General features: G+C 41.7%; 3 protein-coding genes across 3 annotated transcripts; 1 reads left to right on the top strand and 2 right to left on the bottom strand.

Annotated features, from left to right (window-relative positions):
• The first annotated feature begins 1981 nt into the window (after positions 1-1981).
• LOC124182481 (probable cytochrome P450 6a13) lies at positions 1982-4887 on the top strand. The gene is made up of 4 exons (XM_046569809.1): positions 1982-2966; positions 3052-3273; positions 3351-3602; positions 3700-4887. Exons 1-4 carry the CDS (start codon positions 2090-2092, stop codon positions 3876-3878), a joined length of 1530 nt encoding a protein of 509 aa, XP_046425765.1. The 5' UTR covers positions 1982-2089; the 3' UTR covers positions 3879-4887.
• On the bottom strand, positions 4023-8267 carry LOC124182484 (meiosis-specific nuclear structural protein 1-like). The gene is made up of 2 exons (XM_046569814.1): positions 7909-8267; positions 4023-7648 (listed from the first exon to the last, which is right to left on the bottom strand). Exon 2 carries the CDS (start codon positions 7581-7583, stop codon positions 6384-6386), a length of 1200 nt encoding a protein of 399 aa, XP_046425770.1. The 5' UTR covers positions 7584-7648; positions 7909-8267; the 3' UTR covers positions 4023-6383.
• Positions 8268-14144: 5877 nt separating this feature from the next.
• LOC124182856 (trypsin-3-like) lies at positions 14145-17706 on the bottom strand. The gene is made up of 7 exons (XM_046570608.1): positions 17535-17706; positions 16952-17028; positions 15770-15861; positions 15309-15450; positions 14990-15097; positions 14528-14668; positions 14145-14405 (listed from the first exon to the last, which is right to left on the bottom strand). Exons 1-7 carry the CDS (start codon positions 17593-17595, stop codon positions 14271-14273), a joined length of 756 nt encoding a protein of 251 aa, XP_046426564.1. The 5' UTR covers positions 17596-17706; the 3' UTR covers positions 14145-14270.
• Between the last annotated feature and the right edge of the window lie 294 nt (positions 17707-18000).

Below are 18000 nucleotides of genomic sequence, written 5' to 3'. Positions count from 1 at the left end.
GATTCTTGGCAATTGAATGGACCCACGATTCTTATTCAATAAATAAGCAAAGTGAGTGCAATGTAATTACTTATCTTGCCTGAAATCTAGTTCGTTTTATATTTGAAAAAAAATGACGCGATTCCAAATATTAGTGGATAACTTCTGGAATCCTTTCGTTTTCAAGAGACCTAAACCATTTTAGGCAACCACCGTTATCAGGTAATCCTTACGCATCGGTCGTACCCATATTCATTTTTCTATAATATAGTCCTTAACGACCTAATGCGTCATGACTTGTCGTAAGTTATTATCGTACGTGTCACTTTCACTTTGGACTCCAGAGAAAAGTTAGCTAAGATTACTTTTTATTAGCCACGGAATGGGACCCCTGACCTGGTCGTTATATATTAGGAAAATTACATTCAACAAAAAAGGTACGATTACGTGTTATAATAAATTATTAATTAATTGGCAAGTATCAGAAGAACGAAACGGAAAAATAAGGTGTGTGTGAGCAGAGTAAATAACATTGCAGCACGATAGAACGTAGCATGTACCCGCATAGAGTTCAAACACCAGTTGGATAAAGAAAATAAAAATGGCCAAGCAAGTAAGGTTTGACTGAAAATGTAAGGAGGACGTTCGTACTGTAGGTCGTATAAAATTGAATCAAATCAAATTAAGACAAGTATAGTTAATTAAGATAAGATTAGCCGATCGTGTGATATGTAATACAGTCGTATGTATAAAATCGAAGCTAGGTAGTACCTTCGGAAGGTTTAATTCTAGTTCGATCTAACTTACTGAATAAAATAATTCGTGATGATTGTAATAGTCATTAATTACATCATTAAATAGAAATTAAGTCAAATTGGCCTGAAACAAATCACACTTATTAACGTAAAAATTAGTTACTCGACTCATTCTGGGTGCCTCAGACCCAACAGCACATTAATATCAGTATCACCCAACAACAAAGCAACTTCTCATCATTACCTCGATGTTTATTTCACAATAGTCAACAGTATCAAGAATCTCAGGGTGAAATTTTTTAGATACAAGGACTTACGACCACTATAGACCAGCCGCGATGCGCTCACCTTCTAAGAGGTGGGCGTAAATCTTACCAAAAACAAGAGCTGATTCGGTACTACAAATAGTTTGTGGCAGAAAATTCTGAAATAACATATGGAAATAGTAAGGGATTTCTGATATTCGCATGTATAGCTGATCGGAATTGTGAGTACATGGAAAGTTTGGCAAAAGAATGGAAAAAATTCGGTTATATAATCAGATTCCCCTCTTCCGAAGATATTAACTAAGAGGCAGCCTGTCAAATAAAGACGTCTGCTTTTTAAACTGCGTTTGAAGAGCAAGAGAGAAAAAGAGAGAGAAAATGTTTGGACGTTTCCAAAGATGGCTGATCATACTATGTAAACGCTGACACGAGGTCACACCTGTCGCGAAGTGCTAGGAGCCAGTGGCAGAAGAGACGATCTTTTTTACCACATCTACCATCTACCATCTACTCGTTTAAAAATAGTACGGAAAATATGCTACCGATGTATGACGAATTGTTGGAAATGAATTGCGCGTCAACTGCAACCCACTTATCTTTATTACAGCCGAGTCACGAATTCTCAGATAATAGAAAAAGTTATCTGAGTGCGGTGGCAAGATCTGTCAACCCAAAGTTATCCAAGATTCACAACAAGATAGATGTTGAGCAATGGATGATAGTTTGTAACTTATTGGGAAAAATAACAAGCACAGAGAAGCATTTCACGGTGAAAAATAATAAGCGTCGAACCGCCTTAATCTAACAATAAGCTAGGCACAGTGTACGTCTAGTTTTAAGATTCATTATACTATACGTGCGTCGACGCGCCAAGATACAGCTACGTTGTATTACGTCACGAGTTTCGAAGGCTACATAGTCGGCATGACTGTGCACAAAATCTCCGCTGTCTTATATCGCCGGACTCCGCCCAGCGAAAGCAGTTTGATGTTCCTTGGCGCAGAGAGCACTGGAAGCAGTTCGTTTGGCAGATCGTGACGAAGTGGCAGAGAGTTCGATTCATAAAGTGAAATTCGGAACCGGGCAACAATGTTTTTCCAAATCGCAATTAACCTGGGGCTAGTGTTGGTCGGTGTGGCTGCGGTTGTTTACATGTTAATTCGCCGGCAGTTTACTTACTGGGAAAGAAAGGGGGTGCCGTATATAAAGCTGGAAAGCTATTTGGGCACCTATGCCGACGTTATAAACAAGAAGAAGTCGGTGCCTGAAATGCTGAAAGAACTTTTCGGCAAGTTGAAAGGAGAGAGATTCGGCGGTGTATGGGAAATCCTTTCGCCGAGATTATTCCTCGTCGATCCGGACGTACTTCGGGACATTATGGTGAAGAATTTCGACTCCTGGACCAGTCGCGGGATGACCTTCAATCCGGAAGTGGATCCGCTCTCCCAGCACGTAGCCATGCTCGATGGGAAGATGTGGAAGGGAGTGAGAACGAAGCTCACCCCCACCTTCACCTCGGCGAGACTGAAGCACATGCATTACCTTCTTTTGGAGTGCGCAAAGGACTTGGAGAAGTACCTTGACTCGCTGGCTCAGAAAAATGAGCCCATCGAAGCCAGGGAAGTTAGCGCCAAGTTCACCACGGACGTTATTGGATCATGTGTATTTGGGATCCAAATGAACTCGTTGAGCGACGAAGATGCAGCCTTCCGTAAGATGGGAAGGAAGATCACTGACAGCTCTTCATTCTGGAGCCGATTCACGCTTCTGGTTCAAGCCAGTTCTCCGTGGTTGTTCAAGAAATTGAAGCTCTCCCTGACATCGCCGGACGTCGAAGAGTTCTTCCTTAGAATCACGAGGGAAGCCTTCGAATACCGAGAGAAGAACAACGTGCAGAGGCACGACTTCATAGACCTTCTGAGGAACCTCAAAAACACCGACCAGAAACTGGGCGAGGATGACGTAGGTATGTCGAGGTTCGGGTTACTACTCCGCATTTCCTTCACCCATGAGTCTCGGCAGCACCCTGACTCCTTCGCGTTTGCTTACAGTGTTCGATGACAAACTCCTGACCGCCCAAGCGTACGTCTTTTTTGGAGCCGGTTTTGAGACGAGCTCAACGACGATCGGGTACGCCCTTCACGAGCTGGCTGTTCATCAAGATATTCAAGAACGTCTTCGGAAGGAACTGCGTGAAATGCAAGCCGCTAACAAGGGAGAAATCACCTGGGATGGTTTGCAGGGCATGAAATACTTGGACAAAGTGTTTCAAGGTAGGATCGAATTTACAAATCTGCAAGAATGACGATCCAGGATAAGCACTAGTATCAAAGCGTTATCACTCTTTCAGAAACACTAAGGAAATATCCAGTCATTCCGCAAATCGAACGAGTCTCAGTTAAGCCCTACCAACTCCCAGGAACAAACGTGGTGCTACCAGCAGGATCAAAGTGCCTCATCCCCATCTACGCCTTCCACCACAACCCGGAATTTTTCCCCGACCCGGAGAAATTCGACCCGGAGAGATTCACCGAGGAAGCCAAGGCTGAACGACGTCCCTACACTTTTATACCCTTCGGTGGTGGACCCAGAAATTGCATAGGTCAGTCACTTCTTTCGTGATTTCTCCTGCGCGGATTACACGACTCGAAAATCCATCTCGCAGGATCAATGGTTTTGATAACCCTATTTTCTTGCAGGTTCTCGGTTTGCCGAGCAACAGTCGAAAATCGGTATCGTCAAGGTGCTTGACAAGTTCAAGCTTTCTCTGTGCGACAAGTCGCAAAATCCACTCCGGTACAAACTTGGCGCACGATTCCTCTATCCGGAACGCGGAGTTTGGATCAAGGTAACTCACCTTGGTGCAAACGATAAGTGAAGTCATCAGTTGTTGGACTGCCCCGTATAACCCAGTCAAAAGTTCTGGTTTACGGTATTGGAATCGTAGTGAATGTTATTTAGTGTAAAATCGTGAACCCGAGACGAACGAACTCATTCAAAACTACATTCTGTTTTTGATAAATTTTATATATTTGGGTACGCAAAATTTTGGGAACAGATGTGCGATGTGAAATATAATTTTTATACCACAATTTTTATACACAAAATGTTTTAAAATGACGTTACCTTGAACGATCATTAACACGGTAAAGCGATTGAAGCAAATCTTGACTTGTCACTATCGTCTTCAACCAGAGGAGTAGACATACTTATTGCTACATTCAGTTAGTAGCAATAAAACTTGTTTACTATTTTCTATTTGAGGAGAGGAATAAAAATGTAGTCAGACATTCAATAACTATTTGTTGAAAATATATTCTTAGTATTGTTTACATCAAGTTTTGTACAAGGAAATAGAATGTGGCTAGTTCCTTGAAACAAAATTAATTTACAATAAGAAAATGATTTGTGTTGTTTCTGTGTGACCGTGAGAAATATTACGTGCAGGTTTCTTGGCGAGAACGTATTTGAACACTCAGTCATTCGATATTAACTCATGACACAAACGACAAGATTTTTTAATCTGATATATTCTTCGATACTGAACTTAATTCAGATTGTCCAATATCTTTGTAAATTTATTTCGTGCCGACTACAATGGGTAAACAATCATAATTGCATTGATATCAAGCGTACGAGAAAACTTATTCGTATCTGCTAACTCATACGAGAATAAATCTGATAAGATATTACAGATTACGATAATCATGACAAGAACAAAATTAAACGATTTATGCGCACGAATATATCCATAATTATATAAATAATCGAACGACTTCAAGAGTATGAAAGATGTCGGCATTTTCCTTGAAAATCTAAGCGTTCACTGTCACCATCATCTGGCAGAAACCAAACTGTAATACGTAATAAAAAAAAAGTATTAATCATTCGTGTGAGCATTCTTGACACCTAAGTGAAAGTAAATACGAAGGTGTCGGTTCAGGGATGTTTCAAACGTTCTTCAATTTCGCATTAACCGTTTCGCGTGAATAAATTCACCAGAGAAGACAGATGACAACGGAATTTAAGCACGTTCAACAAAAAGTTGGACTTCCAACCGTTGCCGCGCAATTGCGTTTATCTTGAAATCGTCTACCTCGTAACCTCTAACGCGTCAGACACAGAACTTGATTCACTACACGCGATTAGATTACTCTTCTCCGTCGTTGCATTAACGTCGTCGATATATAAGCAACGGTAATCCGACGTTGACGTATGAAGATGGCTTCTCCGATCGAATCAATACATCAGGATAATGGTTGAACAATCCTAACGCGGGGTATCAATTAATCTATTACAACAAATGGTGGTAGTTTGTCAATCTGTTATAAGCTCTTATATATCCAACGACTTTCTCTGGTTGCAGGGAAACAAACAAACTTGACAAGTTTCATCACGAGAATGACGTACATTAGCACTTTGTAGATCGATCGCGGTGGTCATCAGGAACACCGAGCAGCTCTGCAAACGAGCTGAAACTAATTGCAACCTAGGAGTGATATAATCTCTGAGAGTCCTTGAAGGGGCTCGTCGGTTGTAATCGTCGTTACGTCGTTACTCGCACCTGTTGACAAGTGCGACGGGTGGGAAGCGTGTCGACTGTCGAGCGAATTGCTCACATCCTGGGTTATAAGTATCGCAGGCATCCTGAGTTCGTGTTCGGTAATTGACTGCCAAAGAGGTATAACAGAAACGAGAACGTCATTGTAAATTCCAATCGTCTCCGAAGCTACATGCCCGTACATCGATCAATCAGCGAGGTTAAACTGCAGATAAGGAAAAGTTACCGGCACTTTGAAAATCAATAAACGAGATGACATCGGTGACATTTTATCAACCTCGAGTGGTTTATTGACAATATTGTTAACCGCCGCGAGTAACTGGTGCGATATGTAAATGGCGCAAAGTCGACGCCCACAAACGTGGCTACCTAATGCCTGTCGCAAACGAGGATGCGGCAGTGTGAAATTTAAATCAATTTGTCCGGTCGATCGGGGGAGAGGCTGATCGGACGGACGATACATCCGTAATAGTTTCCAGACTGGTTATTCGTTGTCCGTACCGAGCTCGCGAGAGGAGGTTTGTACGCACACAAAACCACTTGCGTAACTCATCCGACGATTTCTCATCGGGGCTGTTGTAGCCTCGGGCACTTAGGCCCTGCACGCAGCCTTCGTCCGGCTCTCCACGCCTTACTGAGATATGTTATTAATTACTACTGGTGCAATCGACACTCCAACCAAGCCGTGGAATGTAATTAAAACACACAGCCGTTGACCCGTCGCTTTTCCGATCCCTTGCCTCCCACGTTCCAGTGGAAAAAAAAAAAAAAAAAAAAACAACAATAAGCTTAAAAAATAACAATATCAGATCTCCAATCAGCTCAAGCATCAGGCTTTTCTCCGTCTTTTGGGGCGGCGTCAATGATCGCGGCAACGACGGCGCGCTCGTCCGAGCTCAAAGCTCCGTCGGCAATAAACTCGGCAACGTTACCGGCGTGACGAATAAGCAGCCTCCTCCGCATCTCCTTGACTCCTTTTTCAATGGCAGCATTTCGCATCCTCTCGAGCCGAAGCTCCTCCTGAAGTCTGACCACCTCACGAGCTCGTTTGGCCCTACGCTCCTCGATAACGAGCTCAAGACCGCGCCGGTACTCGATCTGCATCCGCCTCCTGGCCTCAACGGTCAGTCTCTGAACCCTGGCGTCCTCCATTACGCGGCGCATAACAGCAGCGGCGAATTCCTCCTCCTCAATCGCGTGTCGCAGCCTCCGTTCTTCGACGAGTATCCTGTGCCGTTCGAGCTCAGCCGCAGCCTCCTCTCTGACCCTCTTGCGCCTTTGTTTTTCCTCGCGGAGTCTCGCCTCCTCCAGGAGCCACCGTTCCTCGGCAACAATATCAGCCAGGAGCTCTTGACGCTCCAACTTTCGATCCCGCGCCTCTAAGAGGCTCTTTGCAACGGCCTCAATCACCGCTGCTCGCGCGAGCTCGCGCTCAGTTCTAGCCAAGCGCAACGCCTCGGTCCTCCTCTCTACCTCCGCTGCGTACTCGAGCTCTCTGCGTCGTTCCATCGCCGCGGCCTCCGCCTCCTGACTGCGTCGTATTTCCCTGAATTCGGTGAAGACGCGGAGCTCGCGCGCTGTTCTCTCGGCGAGCTCGAGCTTCGCCGCCGTTTTATCCGCCTCACGAGCCTCCTCCACGGCCCGTGAAACCTCAGCGAGTATCCGGCTCTCCCGCAGCTCGAGCTCGTAGCTCGCGACCCTCTTTCGCTCCCTCGCCTCTGCCGCCTCGCGTAGCTCAATACCGTAGCCGATCCTCGCCGATTTATCGATCCGTGCCGCCGCCTCTGACGCCCTCGCCGCCTCCTCGGCTAACCGCCGCAGCGCCTCGCCTTGAGCTCGGTCTCGAGCTCGTTCACCGAGTCGCTCAGCCTCCGCCTCGCACAGTTGAGCTCGCAACTCCTTCGCCACGTACGCCTCGCGCAGCGCCGCCTCCAACTGCCTCAGATCCTTGGTGGAATCGCGAATATCCCCGATCCGCGCGTAACGCTTTGCGCCTTTTTCGTTTTTGTTTATACTCTCCATTTCGATCAACGCATGCTCTACTCCGCCTGTGTACAGAGTCCGGTTATATTTTTGATACCGTCAGCCTGCAACAGAAGATATGAGAGAGCAGGAAACGAAAAAAAAAAAAAAAATAAACAAAAATAAACAAAAATTATCAAAAAATGTTTCCGTTATTCGGATGAAGAAGAAAACTGAATTTTCCAAACATTCGCGGTACATCGGAATGGGGGATATTGAACGCGCCGCTCGAAAATCAACCGAACTCTGTACACGCCGATGTTGTACGTTGCGTATAAAAAAAAAAAAAAGAAGAAACATCGATGATTCGTTGACAGCGTCTTACCTAGGTATACAGCCTTCAAACCGCGACGGCGTGGTGATAAATAATCCCTTATACGCACTGACGGAACATCGTAAATATGGCTTATCAACAAGAAGATGGAAAAAAAAATAGATAAAAAAAAAAAACACGTACACTCGCCACACGCACAGATATTGTTATCGAATCAAAGAACAGAACTTGCGCAGTCCGTTACGCGAAGAGAGATAGATGATTATTTTTGAATTTCGGAAGCGCGCGATTCGAGGAGCGATATTCGAAGCACGATACGAGCCGCGAAATTTCAAAAAATGCGAATTTCACAACCGCATGACAGACACGCAACGCTTCTCTTCCCGCTTCGAGCCGCACGGCGCAAAGCCAATGTTTACTCGGCAACGGATCAGATCGTACTAACCGGCTCGCCATCCTGTGGGCTTGGTATGGGGAAACACCGTAGTCGCTTTGAACTGATCCCGCCGCTGGGTTCAGGTTCCTCGACGAGCCACCAGGTAGACGCCTTTACCGCACGCATAATGTACCTGGGGTTACAGTCGAGACGGCCCTCTGGGGAGGAGCGAGAGAGAGAGAGAGACAGAGAGCCAAGGTACCAAATACGACGATTTTTATCCCTTCCTTTGAGCAAAGCCGAAAGCTCGAAAACAGCTCGGAAAGGCTTTTTGTCAGATGTTTTGTAAAATCCCCGAGCCAAGTTTTGATTTTTGATCCAACCTTTTTATCCAAAAAATTTCCTATTCATATTTTTAACATCATTTTGTAGGGTATATTTTTTTTTCCAACATTTTTTTCTCGCACTTAAAAAGTGCGTGAAATATTAACGATTTTTATATAGAAGGAAGACATAAATTTTCAAATTTTTCTATACAATACTTGTTTGTAGTCAAGATTTGCTGATTTTTGAGAAATATCACCGTTATTACATGTTCCTTCTACAGTTTAGACATGACGCGAATACGTCGCGAGTCGTTTATCAAAATCGACGAATTCATTCAACCGATGAATAAATCCCTAATGTATGGAAAGTGCCGAATCGATTTCATTTCCGTCAAGCAGCAGAAGCTAACATGGACACTTAACTGTCGATTACCATTACCCGTAATAAAGATAACGTATCGTCTAATGGCCTCTGGCAAACGGGAAAAAAATCGTTAAAAGGTAAAAAATAAAACGTCAACCGGCTCAAATAACCGTGATACATTCGATACACCTGCGGAGATCGATTTCGTAATATTGTTTGATACACTTGTAACAAGCGGTTGCTCAAGTTCGCTCACTGGGTACGATCAAGTATCAGAACGCAATAAAAAGAAAAAAAAATAAAATAAAATAAAACGTACGAAAAATATAGGGGAGTATCAATTACCGTATTGAAATTTTACAATTTTTTCCACGCTTCGCTATTGCGCGTTATAAAAAAATATTGATTCCTCCTAAAAATTACGGTTACAGAGCAAGAAATGAAAAGAAAGAAATTGTCAATGTTGGAATTAATACCTGTTCGTTAAGCGTATCAAGCAATAATTTTCGGTTCTTTTTTGAAAAGTGTAGGTACATGAGCATGAATTCAATAATACTCGTTGCGTTGTTATAACAAGCCGTTATTATCAATGAAGTTTGAAACAATGATAAAAAAAAAAAAAAAAAAACACTTTAGCCCCGACCCTTGAAAATATTTTTTGTAATTATTTCATTGAAAGGATTTCTGAGTTTAGTTCCGTTCAACCGTTGCGCAAAACAACGATTAATAGTAATAATAATAATTCATGCACATAAGCCGTTCTAATAATCGGACTGTCGTGTATTGCCCCCGAGGGTGTAATTGTCAACAATATAAATCATCCAAACTGGGCTTGGAACTACGAAACGCTGGTCGGGTTCATCGAAGAACAACGCTTAGCCGACATCGATTACTGCCAGCATACATAATGCAGGTGGTACGTATAACCGGCAGCCCGGCTGATTGTTGAGAAAATACGCAACCTCACACCCGGTTATATATCGGGGTATCAATATTAAAGCATCGCCACTCGTAACGTACACTGTGCATCATAAAAGGCTTCGCGTGTACGGATCGATTCCTTTCAGTCTTGCCTCTATTTTTCCACGCCCCCTCTCTCCGCCTGCGGGGGGGAGAATAAAAAAGGGAAGGAGGGCCAGGGCATCGGAGCCCTCGAAAGGTGAAGGGCTTATTTTTCAGGCCGAAATTCGGGGCCCACGGGAGACTCGGAGTCCCGATGGGCCGGCCGTGAGCTCCGTAATAATTCATCGGCTCGGGTCTCTGAACCTTGTTCCTAATTCATACGGCACATCCCCTTGCCATTATTCCCGCAGTCTAGCTTTCGCATTGTTGGTCTGTGTAATCTAGGAATATAGGTTTCAGTCCGCTTCTAATTGGCCCTTTTTATTTGTCCTTGAATTCACTTTACGCGTATCGAAACATCCAGTCTTCTCTTTTTCTCCATTTTTCGAAACTGGAGCGTTATTTTATTTTTTTCACCCGTTCCGTTAACCTCAGATACGAAGATCAAGGATTACGTACACCATGACTAATCGAATCAAAACACCCTTTTTTACACCTGCAGCAGGGCGAAGTTCGGAATAGTCGAAAAAAATTTCAACACTCAGCGACATGTTGACAAAATTATTCTTTATATATTTTTAACCACACGATAATCCAGTTTTTTTTTTCTGTATTCTTTTTTTTTTTTTACTTTGTCGTTACGCTCGGCGATTTTCAATGTTCAATTTTAAAACCAAATGGCAGATTTACTTGGACAAAAAACCGATGAAATTAGGGCGCAAAAAGTAAAACGGAACTTGAGACCAATTTAAAATAATTCTTTTAGAATAATTTCTATTGTAATTTTAATTTAAGTTAAATTTTTGATACTCGAGCGGTTTCGGTGTACAGATGATAAAAATTGTTAGGTAGTTTTAAATTCGAAACAGCGTATACTTATCGAAATCTCTTCGCCAAGTATCGCGAATATTATTTTCGTACTTTCTATACATCGTGCAAACGATCGAATATAATTACGAGCAAACTATTTTGCATAGATGACGATCCCGTGCGCCTATTATACGCGAAACATTCGCAGCAGCCTTTCTCCAATTTACTAAAGTGCCTGTAAACTGGTGCACCTGCAGCAATCTATGTAGTAACGATGATGTTTGCAGACACGGCCACTGTACTTTTTCAATGGACATTCGCGTAACTTTGCAAAGTTTAGTGAAACCAGTGACCCGGATATTTCGCTCCGTTTATTCGCGCTCGGATCGTTATTGCACGTATACTAACTTCTACATGGAGAAATATCGATAAAACTGCCGTCAAAGAAGAGTGAAAGAGTTAATGAAGATAAATAAAAAAAAAAAAAAACGAGTTATAAACGAAAGAATACGAGAAAAGATGCGCCAACACTTTCCGTAGAAGTACAATATATCACTTTCAACGATGCTTAAATTGCAGAAATGTAACGCAAAAGTGGAAAAATCCAGGGAAACACGCCAAAAATGTATAGCGAAGATTATATAAATAAATTACAGAACGAAATTCAACGTGGAGTTTGCACACCGGGGAGAAACGTTGTATTTTATTTTCAGAATTCTTTAGCACATGGTTTTACCGCGGTGGAGAATTATTGGAATAAGGATTTGAACATTTTATATTCACTATCCCACTGCAGCCGCTGGCTCACCGATGTTTACCCTGAGAATTTGTTTACCATTAATCATTTCAAGGATGCAGATTTTCATCAGCTAGCAAAATAATTCGAAGCGACGTAGTTGTATACTATTTTTCACATTAAACTGCGAAATTATTGTTTATAAAGAACAATGAATTTTTTTCTTCAATTTAAACGAGACAAATTATTTAGCTAAATATTATAATAATTCTTAGCGAAAAAGAAGCACAAAAATTTTTTATCGTAATACGTAAATTGAGTATAAACAAAGAAAGAGAAGTAAAAAAAAAAAAAAATTACAGCAGACTTGACTCGTCGTGATTTCTCGTGACAAAACTCTCGGATATTTATTCTTCTTCGGAAAAAAATTCGTTCAACAACGTAAAATCGATCGGATGCAACTAGCATCGTCGTATTATCTCCGATACTCCGGACGATGCTAAGTGTGTTAATCGTTCCGTGGCTAACGCATTTTCATTGTTCCAAAGCAATTTCATTCGAGTGTAAAAAAAAGGGCGGACTGTGCGGTGACACGGAAATAATTTCTCGAAATATAGATCGGAGCCTAAGTTAGTGGTTCAAACTCGATCTTGAAGTCATTTTTCGTTTAAATTTCTACGCCTGAAACAGCTTTTCGGTTTCTTCGCTTCGTCACTCGTATTTTACCCGCATAATCTCGTTTAATCGTCCCGGAATCTAATCGTTCGATTTCCAATCTTATCGCGGTAATTCGACGCGTCACAATTGTATATTATAACATGCCTGATTTCTAACGCTGGATGAATTTTCGTAGATCCATACATGTATGTTATATTCGCAGTCATTTTGCGTTGTGTACAATATCATTGATATGAAAGGAATGAAATTTTTTTAAAAATATTTTGCGGTTATAGGAAAAAAAATGGAAACGAGTGTGGTTGTTAAATATCGCTTCATGCCCAGGCACAGGATTTTTTTGCCCGTCGTAATTCTCGTAAAAATTTTATACCTTTATATTCCTCGTTATTATTTTTTTTTTTTTTTTTTTTTCTTCTGTGATAAGGCGACGCTGCAACTCTTGATCGTTAACCCGAAGATTTTTCGAGACCGTCTTCTATTGCCGGATATTTTACGCGGTAGATATGCAGCGGGTCATATAAGATCGGATAGTTAAAGGAATGCGTAATATACATCTGCTTTTTGCCGTAAAGCTTATCTCGAAAATGTCGATAACTCCGTTGACGCCACTTCTGTATACCGTCGATCGAAACCTTGGTTGATGGCTAGCAATTTTATCACTATAATTCTCGAAGAGTATATTTCTGGGCATCGTCGACGCGGATAATTTACGACCGCAGTAAAAGAAACCCGCAGTCATTATTCCTATGTAGTCGGTTCAGAGATTAAGTGTAGCTAGTCTGTGAACTTCGGACTAAACAATCGATCTGAAAACCCCTGCGGGGCATAATTCGCGATTTAACGAGTGTTGCGTAACTTTCATGCGAAAAAATTATATGTTCGTCGTACACGAATGAAGAATTAACGAGATTCACAAGCGGCGTATTTATTCATTCGCCGAAAATCAATACAGCGGTTGTATTCATTTTATTCAGCGAGGAAACGAGGATGTTTCCAGAAGCTCGAAATCTCACTCCAGATACGGAAATTCAATAAGTGTTCAAGGAATTCACCCCTACTGTGATAGGAGAGAAATTTATTGCTCGGAATCTTGACGGGCAATATTATCGTTCCGTTTAAACGAGGAGAACCGAGGAGAGAATTTATTTATAAAAGCTCGCAGCCCTCGATGATATCCCAGTAATTACGGTAAGAACGAATTTCAAGACGCGATGCGGAGCTTTCACTCTCTTCCTTCGTCCTTTTTTTCTTCGCCTAATTCAAACGACGATTAAGCTCGTCTCAAAAACTCACCAAAATCCGCGAATCGGTCTGATTTTTGGTTAAATTTTTCACGCTTCTCCGACGGATCGAAATCGATGTGAAAGGTCCTCGTCGTTGTTTCCAACTAATGTATATTTATTACGTGTTTGTGAGAGGGGAAAAAAACGCTCGGGGATGATCACGACGTTGACGAATTGCTCGACGACGTTGCTCGCAAGACGGGATAGCAATTTAAAATATCGCTCCCTCGACTCTGCCGTGTGACAGAGAGGTAATGGGGTTTCAAATTTCTACCTCCTGTGTTTCCATCATCTTACGTACGTTGCCACACATATGTTTCATGCTCGAGCGAGAAACGAAGAATTCAGGCGAGAGAACTCCGTCGGCGTTTTGACACTCGTTTCTCGTATTATAGTGATACGAAGGGCACGGGCCTGCAAATAAAAAGCGTTCTCCAAATGGCAAAAAAGTACACCCTCAGGGGTTCGCCCAAAGCAAGACGGATTTGTCTTCTACATCCGAAAAGTATACACATTTCCCAGACGATTTTGTAACTTCACTCGCGCTTCGTCTCTTGGTTTTAGATTTAGAAAGCGAAACTTTCACCGTTTGACAGGAATTTCTCCCTCGGAACTTTTGGGGAAGAGAGTAAAAATGGAAAAACCAATAGTGTGAAAATGGTTCGAGTTTTATTCTGACAGAATTAATATTAGAAAAGTGTTACATAATGTCAAGCACTGATATCGGTGTAAATCAGACTTCGGGAATAAATTAATCTTGTTGTAAGATTTCGGATTTTTATGCTAGATTGTTTTCCTCAATCCAATCGCGGTAATGAGCCACTCGAGTGTAAACGTCAGGGAATCCGGAAGTCGACCAAGACTTGAGTCCGATCAATTTTGAGTCCTGAACCAAAGGAGAGCCGTCGTTGCCCTTCGAAAATGAAACTTCGATTAGTTCGAATATTGATGTTGTTTTTTCAAAACAATTCTGCCCTGTTCTCACATCGTCCACCGATATTTATATCAAGTCGAATGAGTAAAGTGTAGACTCACGTCCTCGTCATTTTCTGAGACGACGGTTGTTGCGCAGATGTAATCATCGTTTACTGACACGCCAAGAGATGCGTAAGACCGTCGACATTCGTTGACGCCGTTTATGACTCGCCTGATTTTCTTCAGCGTGCTAGAAATACTCTATAAAAATTCAAAAATAATCATGAAATTGTCAAGGAAATGGAGAATTTTTTAATTTCCAAACAAAAAAATCTCGCTTGATTTCGGGATTACAACTGATTCGGAAAATCGTTTTTAAGCTCTGAAATTCTGTCAGAAGACTTGTGATTTTTTAATAAATTCCAATTGTGTTGCAAGTTTTCAGAGTATTTTACAGGATTTCAGGTAATTAGAGAAAATTCCATTAGCTAGCTTAGACTGGAATGATTTTAAAAAATGCATCGTGAATAGAATTTTACGTTGACCGAGCGGAAACGACGTATCTGCAAAAGCAGTCCTTACCCATCCAGATGCTACAGCACTTGAGCCTTCCTGACCAATTTCCGTCTCATGTATCTCAGGAATTGGAATTGGACGAACGGCTGTATTGTATCTCAGATAACGGGCCAACTGAAATGCAGGAATTGTTTCTTCGATTACTTAACGACGAATCGATAATAGAGAGAAATTAATTCTGATGCTAGAGTGTGATTCAAACGTGAAGACAAACTTTTACAATAAAAGTTCGTTATCAAACTAAGGTTTTCCACAATTTTTACACATGCAAAGTATGAAGTATTCGTGAAAATGGCATCAAAAATAGTGGAAGAAAAACTTTCACCTTGAGCATGGCGATGTCGTTGAGCCGATCGCGATCATCCGGGACGAAATTTTCATGACTGATTACGTTTGTGAGAGAGTAAAAAGTCCCGGCATTCAAACCATCCGTGCCAACGACGACGGTTAGATCATCCGCTTCGTATCTGCAATTCGACGTTCAAGTTCAAAGGTGACCGTCCTAAAACTAGCAGATCCGATAACGCAAGATAACAACTTTCGTAACTCAGTTCAAAGCTGGGATCAGCGTTACAAAGAGTCGAGAGGGAAAATTGTCCGCGGGCCAAAAAGCGGCGAATTATTTCGATAGACGGCTGTCGAGTGACGAGGATTATCGGATGAAAGGATTCGAAAACGCGCGTTAGTCTCGAGAGAGAGTTTCGGGTACTCGTATTGACGTTTCATTCCAATTTAAAGATAACATGGATAATAGTATTAGAGCTATAAGGATGTACTTTGTCTCACCCGTTTACGCAGCTGGCGGTCGTTAGGATATAGAGAAAGTTGAGAACGGCTCCACTGCAGATTAAACTACCATCAGCTCTTCGAATTTGAGTCTAGACAGGGAACCCTTCGATTAAATTGATTAAATTCCGAATTAGGTTTTCTGTTAATTTCCAAGAACCAACCCCGCTTATGGCGTACTCGTGCAACCTGTAATCCTGTCGCGTTGCGAGTGTGACTTTATTTCTTCAAGCCTTGAGTGACTTTCGTAGCCTTTGGTTACCTCGGAATTGTAACGATTTAAAAATATCTCCGCCTAAAACCGAAGCGAATGCTCGGGTGAAATTAACCCTATTTGTACGTCACGTGGTGTCCGTCTTCGTAAATGTACAGCTTCCTTCCCGGAAACGAGTTTTCACACTGCGAAACCATCGTCGGAGCACCGCGTGTGAAATTGCCTTTCCTGATACACGTGCCTTTTATTTTCTTTCTCTTTTTGAAGAATTCAACTTCGAGAACGAATCGAGTGAACTATTATTTCGAAGATTTCAGAAGAAATCAGGGATGTGTAAAAGATCAACTATGTTAGGTATCTTCAACGATATAATTACATAGATCCAGCCAACCTGTCGTCGTAATGGATAACATCTGTTGATCTGCTCTGCCGGTAATAAAACATAAGCGAATAATTGTTGAAAAAACAATTCGAGACGTTAAAACGACAGATATTCAGTGAAACGAATACAAATCAAAGTGAGAGGCTATTTAAAAGGGAATAAAGGAAAGCGCGAGAAACAATTTTAATGAAAAAGAAATACGATTTATATTTACAATTTCAATCTGTTTCACCTGTTTATCGATAATTTATGTACTTTGCGAGCGAATGATCGAATGGACGACCGAATGAATTCATAATACCTTTTTCGGATGTTGCTATAAATTTATATACCTAACAAAAATAAAAGGAATATTCGCAGTCTTCACATTCTATAACATAGAATCTTTTTTTTTTTTTGAATTTATTTCCAAGATTTAACCACATATATTTACAGAATAAAAACTGTATCGAGAACTTTTTCCTTACGAAAGTTACCGCAAGGTTGAGAGGTTCTGAGTTGTGGGCGGAACTTCGTGAGCCAAGACTCGGGTTGGTACTTGATGAAATATATTGGCCGAAATGAATTAGCTAGTTGTTATACTCACGATGTACGGCGTTTCTGTAATTTCTAGAGACACACGAGCCACTCGTCGGTCATTGGCTTCGAGGTTCGACGACTTGGCTAGAAACCGAGTTAACGTCGCTGAATACAATTGCTCAGAATTGACGAATTACTTGCGTTGTTCGGTCAGTTCGATATTTCTCGAAATGTACTCTGTATCAGGATGGTTTTTTTTTTTTTTTTTTTTTTCATGACGATTATGTTCGATTGTTTTCTGCAAAACGTCATCGCCGAATTGACTCTTGACACTAATTCGACATCCGGCGGCGGACGGAGGCGAGGTTCAAACGAGATATTCGAGCAATTGCTCGGACTTTAGATTTTACGACCAGAACAAAGCGTCACGTCTCTGCCAAAGCTCTGCTACGTGAGGGTGAGCAATTCTTTATGCCTCCTAAACTCGGGGCGATAAAGACGGCGGGTATAATCCTGGTAAAAAGCACGTGCTCGAGTTTTGAATGCCCTATGGTTTTTTTTTTTTATTTTATTTTTTTTTTTTTATTTTTATTTTTATTTTTTTTGTTGTTTTTTTGACTGCCGTGATTTGCGAATCGTGCAACACGTACCTTCGACGAGTGAAACCAAGATCAGGACGAAGGTGGCGGCGGATATCGGCGACGACTTCATAATGTTTCGGCGAATACTGCGAGAATCTGACGATTTTATTTCCAATCGCAAATTTTGTGAGCCGTTAAACCCGTCACGTGTTTTTGTTTTTCGTCACTGTTCTGGACTCCCGTCGCTGCGCTGATAAGAATGAAGCAACCGTATGTTACGCAATGAATTTTTATCTTGTAAAGCTCGAGCGTACGATGCGCTGCCGAGAAATATAATCTCCGAATTTAGGTCTAGGCTGGGGAGATTTTAAACGCTTTGATACACGGCGGTAAATGATTCGTTCAAAACAATTACTGAATATAATTTGAATTTCTCTTACAACTGATATACGAAGCTCGATGAGTTGATTGTAATTATTCAAGAATGCATTTCTAAGGATCTTGAAAACAATTAACGACCGTATTGAAAATTGAA

This window comes from Neodiprion fabricii, chromosome 5 (assembly GCF_021155785.1).
Source record: "Neodiprion fabricii isolate iyNeoFabr1 chromosome 5, iyNeoFabr1.1, whole genome shotgun sequence".
Lineage (NCBI taxonomy): Eukaryota > Metazoa > Arthropoda > Insecta > Hymenoptera > Diprionidae > Neodiprion > Neodiprion fabricii.
This window is presented reverse-complemented; position numbering and strand designations above follow the sequence as displayed.

Bases quoted from the DNA above. Each gene is read 5' to 3' on its own strand.
- LOC124182481 (XM_046569809.1), top strand. From the start codon at position 2,090: ATGTTTTTCCAAATCGCAATTAACCTGGGGCTAGTGTTGGTCGGTGTG. The intron at 2,967-3,051 runs GTATGTCGAGGT...GTTTGCTTACAG, and splicing joins ACTGGGCGAGGATGACGTAG to TGTTCGATGACAAACTCCTG. The intron at 3,603-3,699 runs GTCAGTCACTTC...ATTTTCTTGCAG, and splicing joins TGGACCCAGAAATTGCATAG to GTTCTCGGTTTGCCGAGCAA.
- LOC124182484 (XM_046569814.1), bottom strand. From the start codon at position 7,583: ATGGAGAGTATAAACAAAAACGAAAAAGGCGCAAAGCGTTACGCGCGG.
- LOC124182856 (XM_046570608.1), bottom strand. From the start codon at position 17,595: ATGAAGTCGTCGCCGATATCCGCCGCCACCTTCGTCCTGATCTTGGTT. The intron at 17,029-17,534 runs GTACGTGTTGCA...CTCGGTTTCTAG, and splicing joins CTTGGTTTCACTCGTCGAAG to CCAAGTCGTCGAACCTCGAA. The intron at 14,406-14,527 runs GTGAGTCTACAC...TCATTTTCGAAG, and splicing joins TCTCAGAAAATGACGAGGAC to GGCAACGACGGCTCTCCTTT.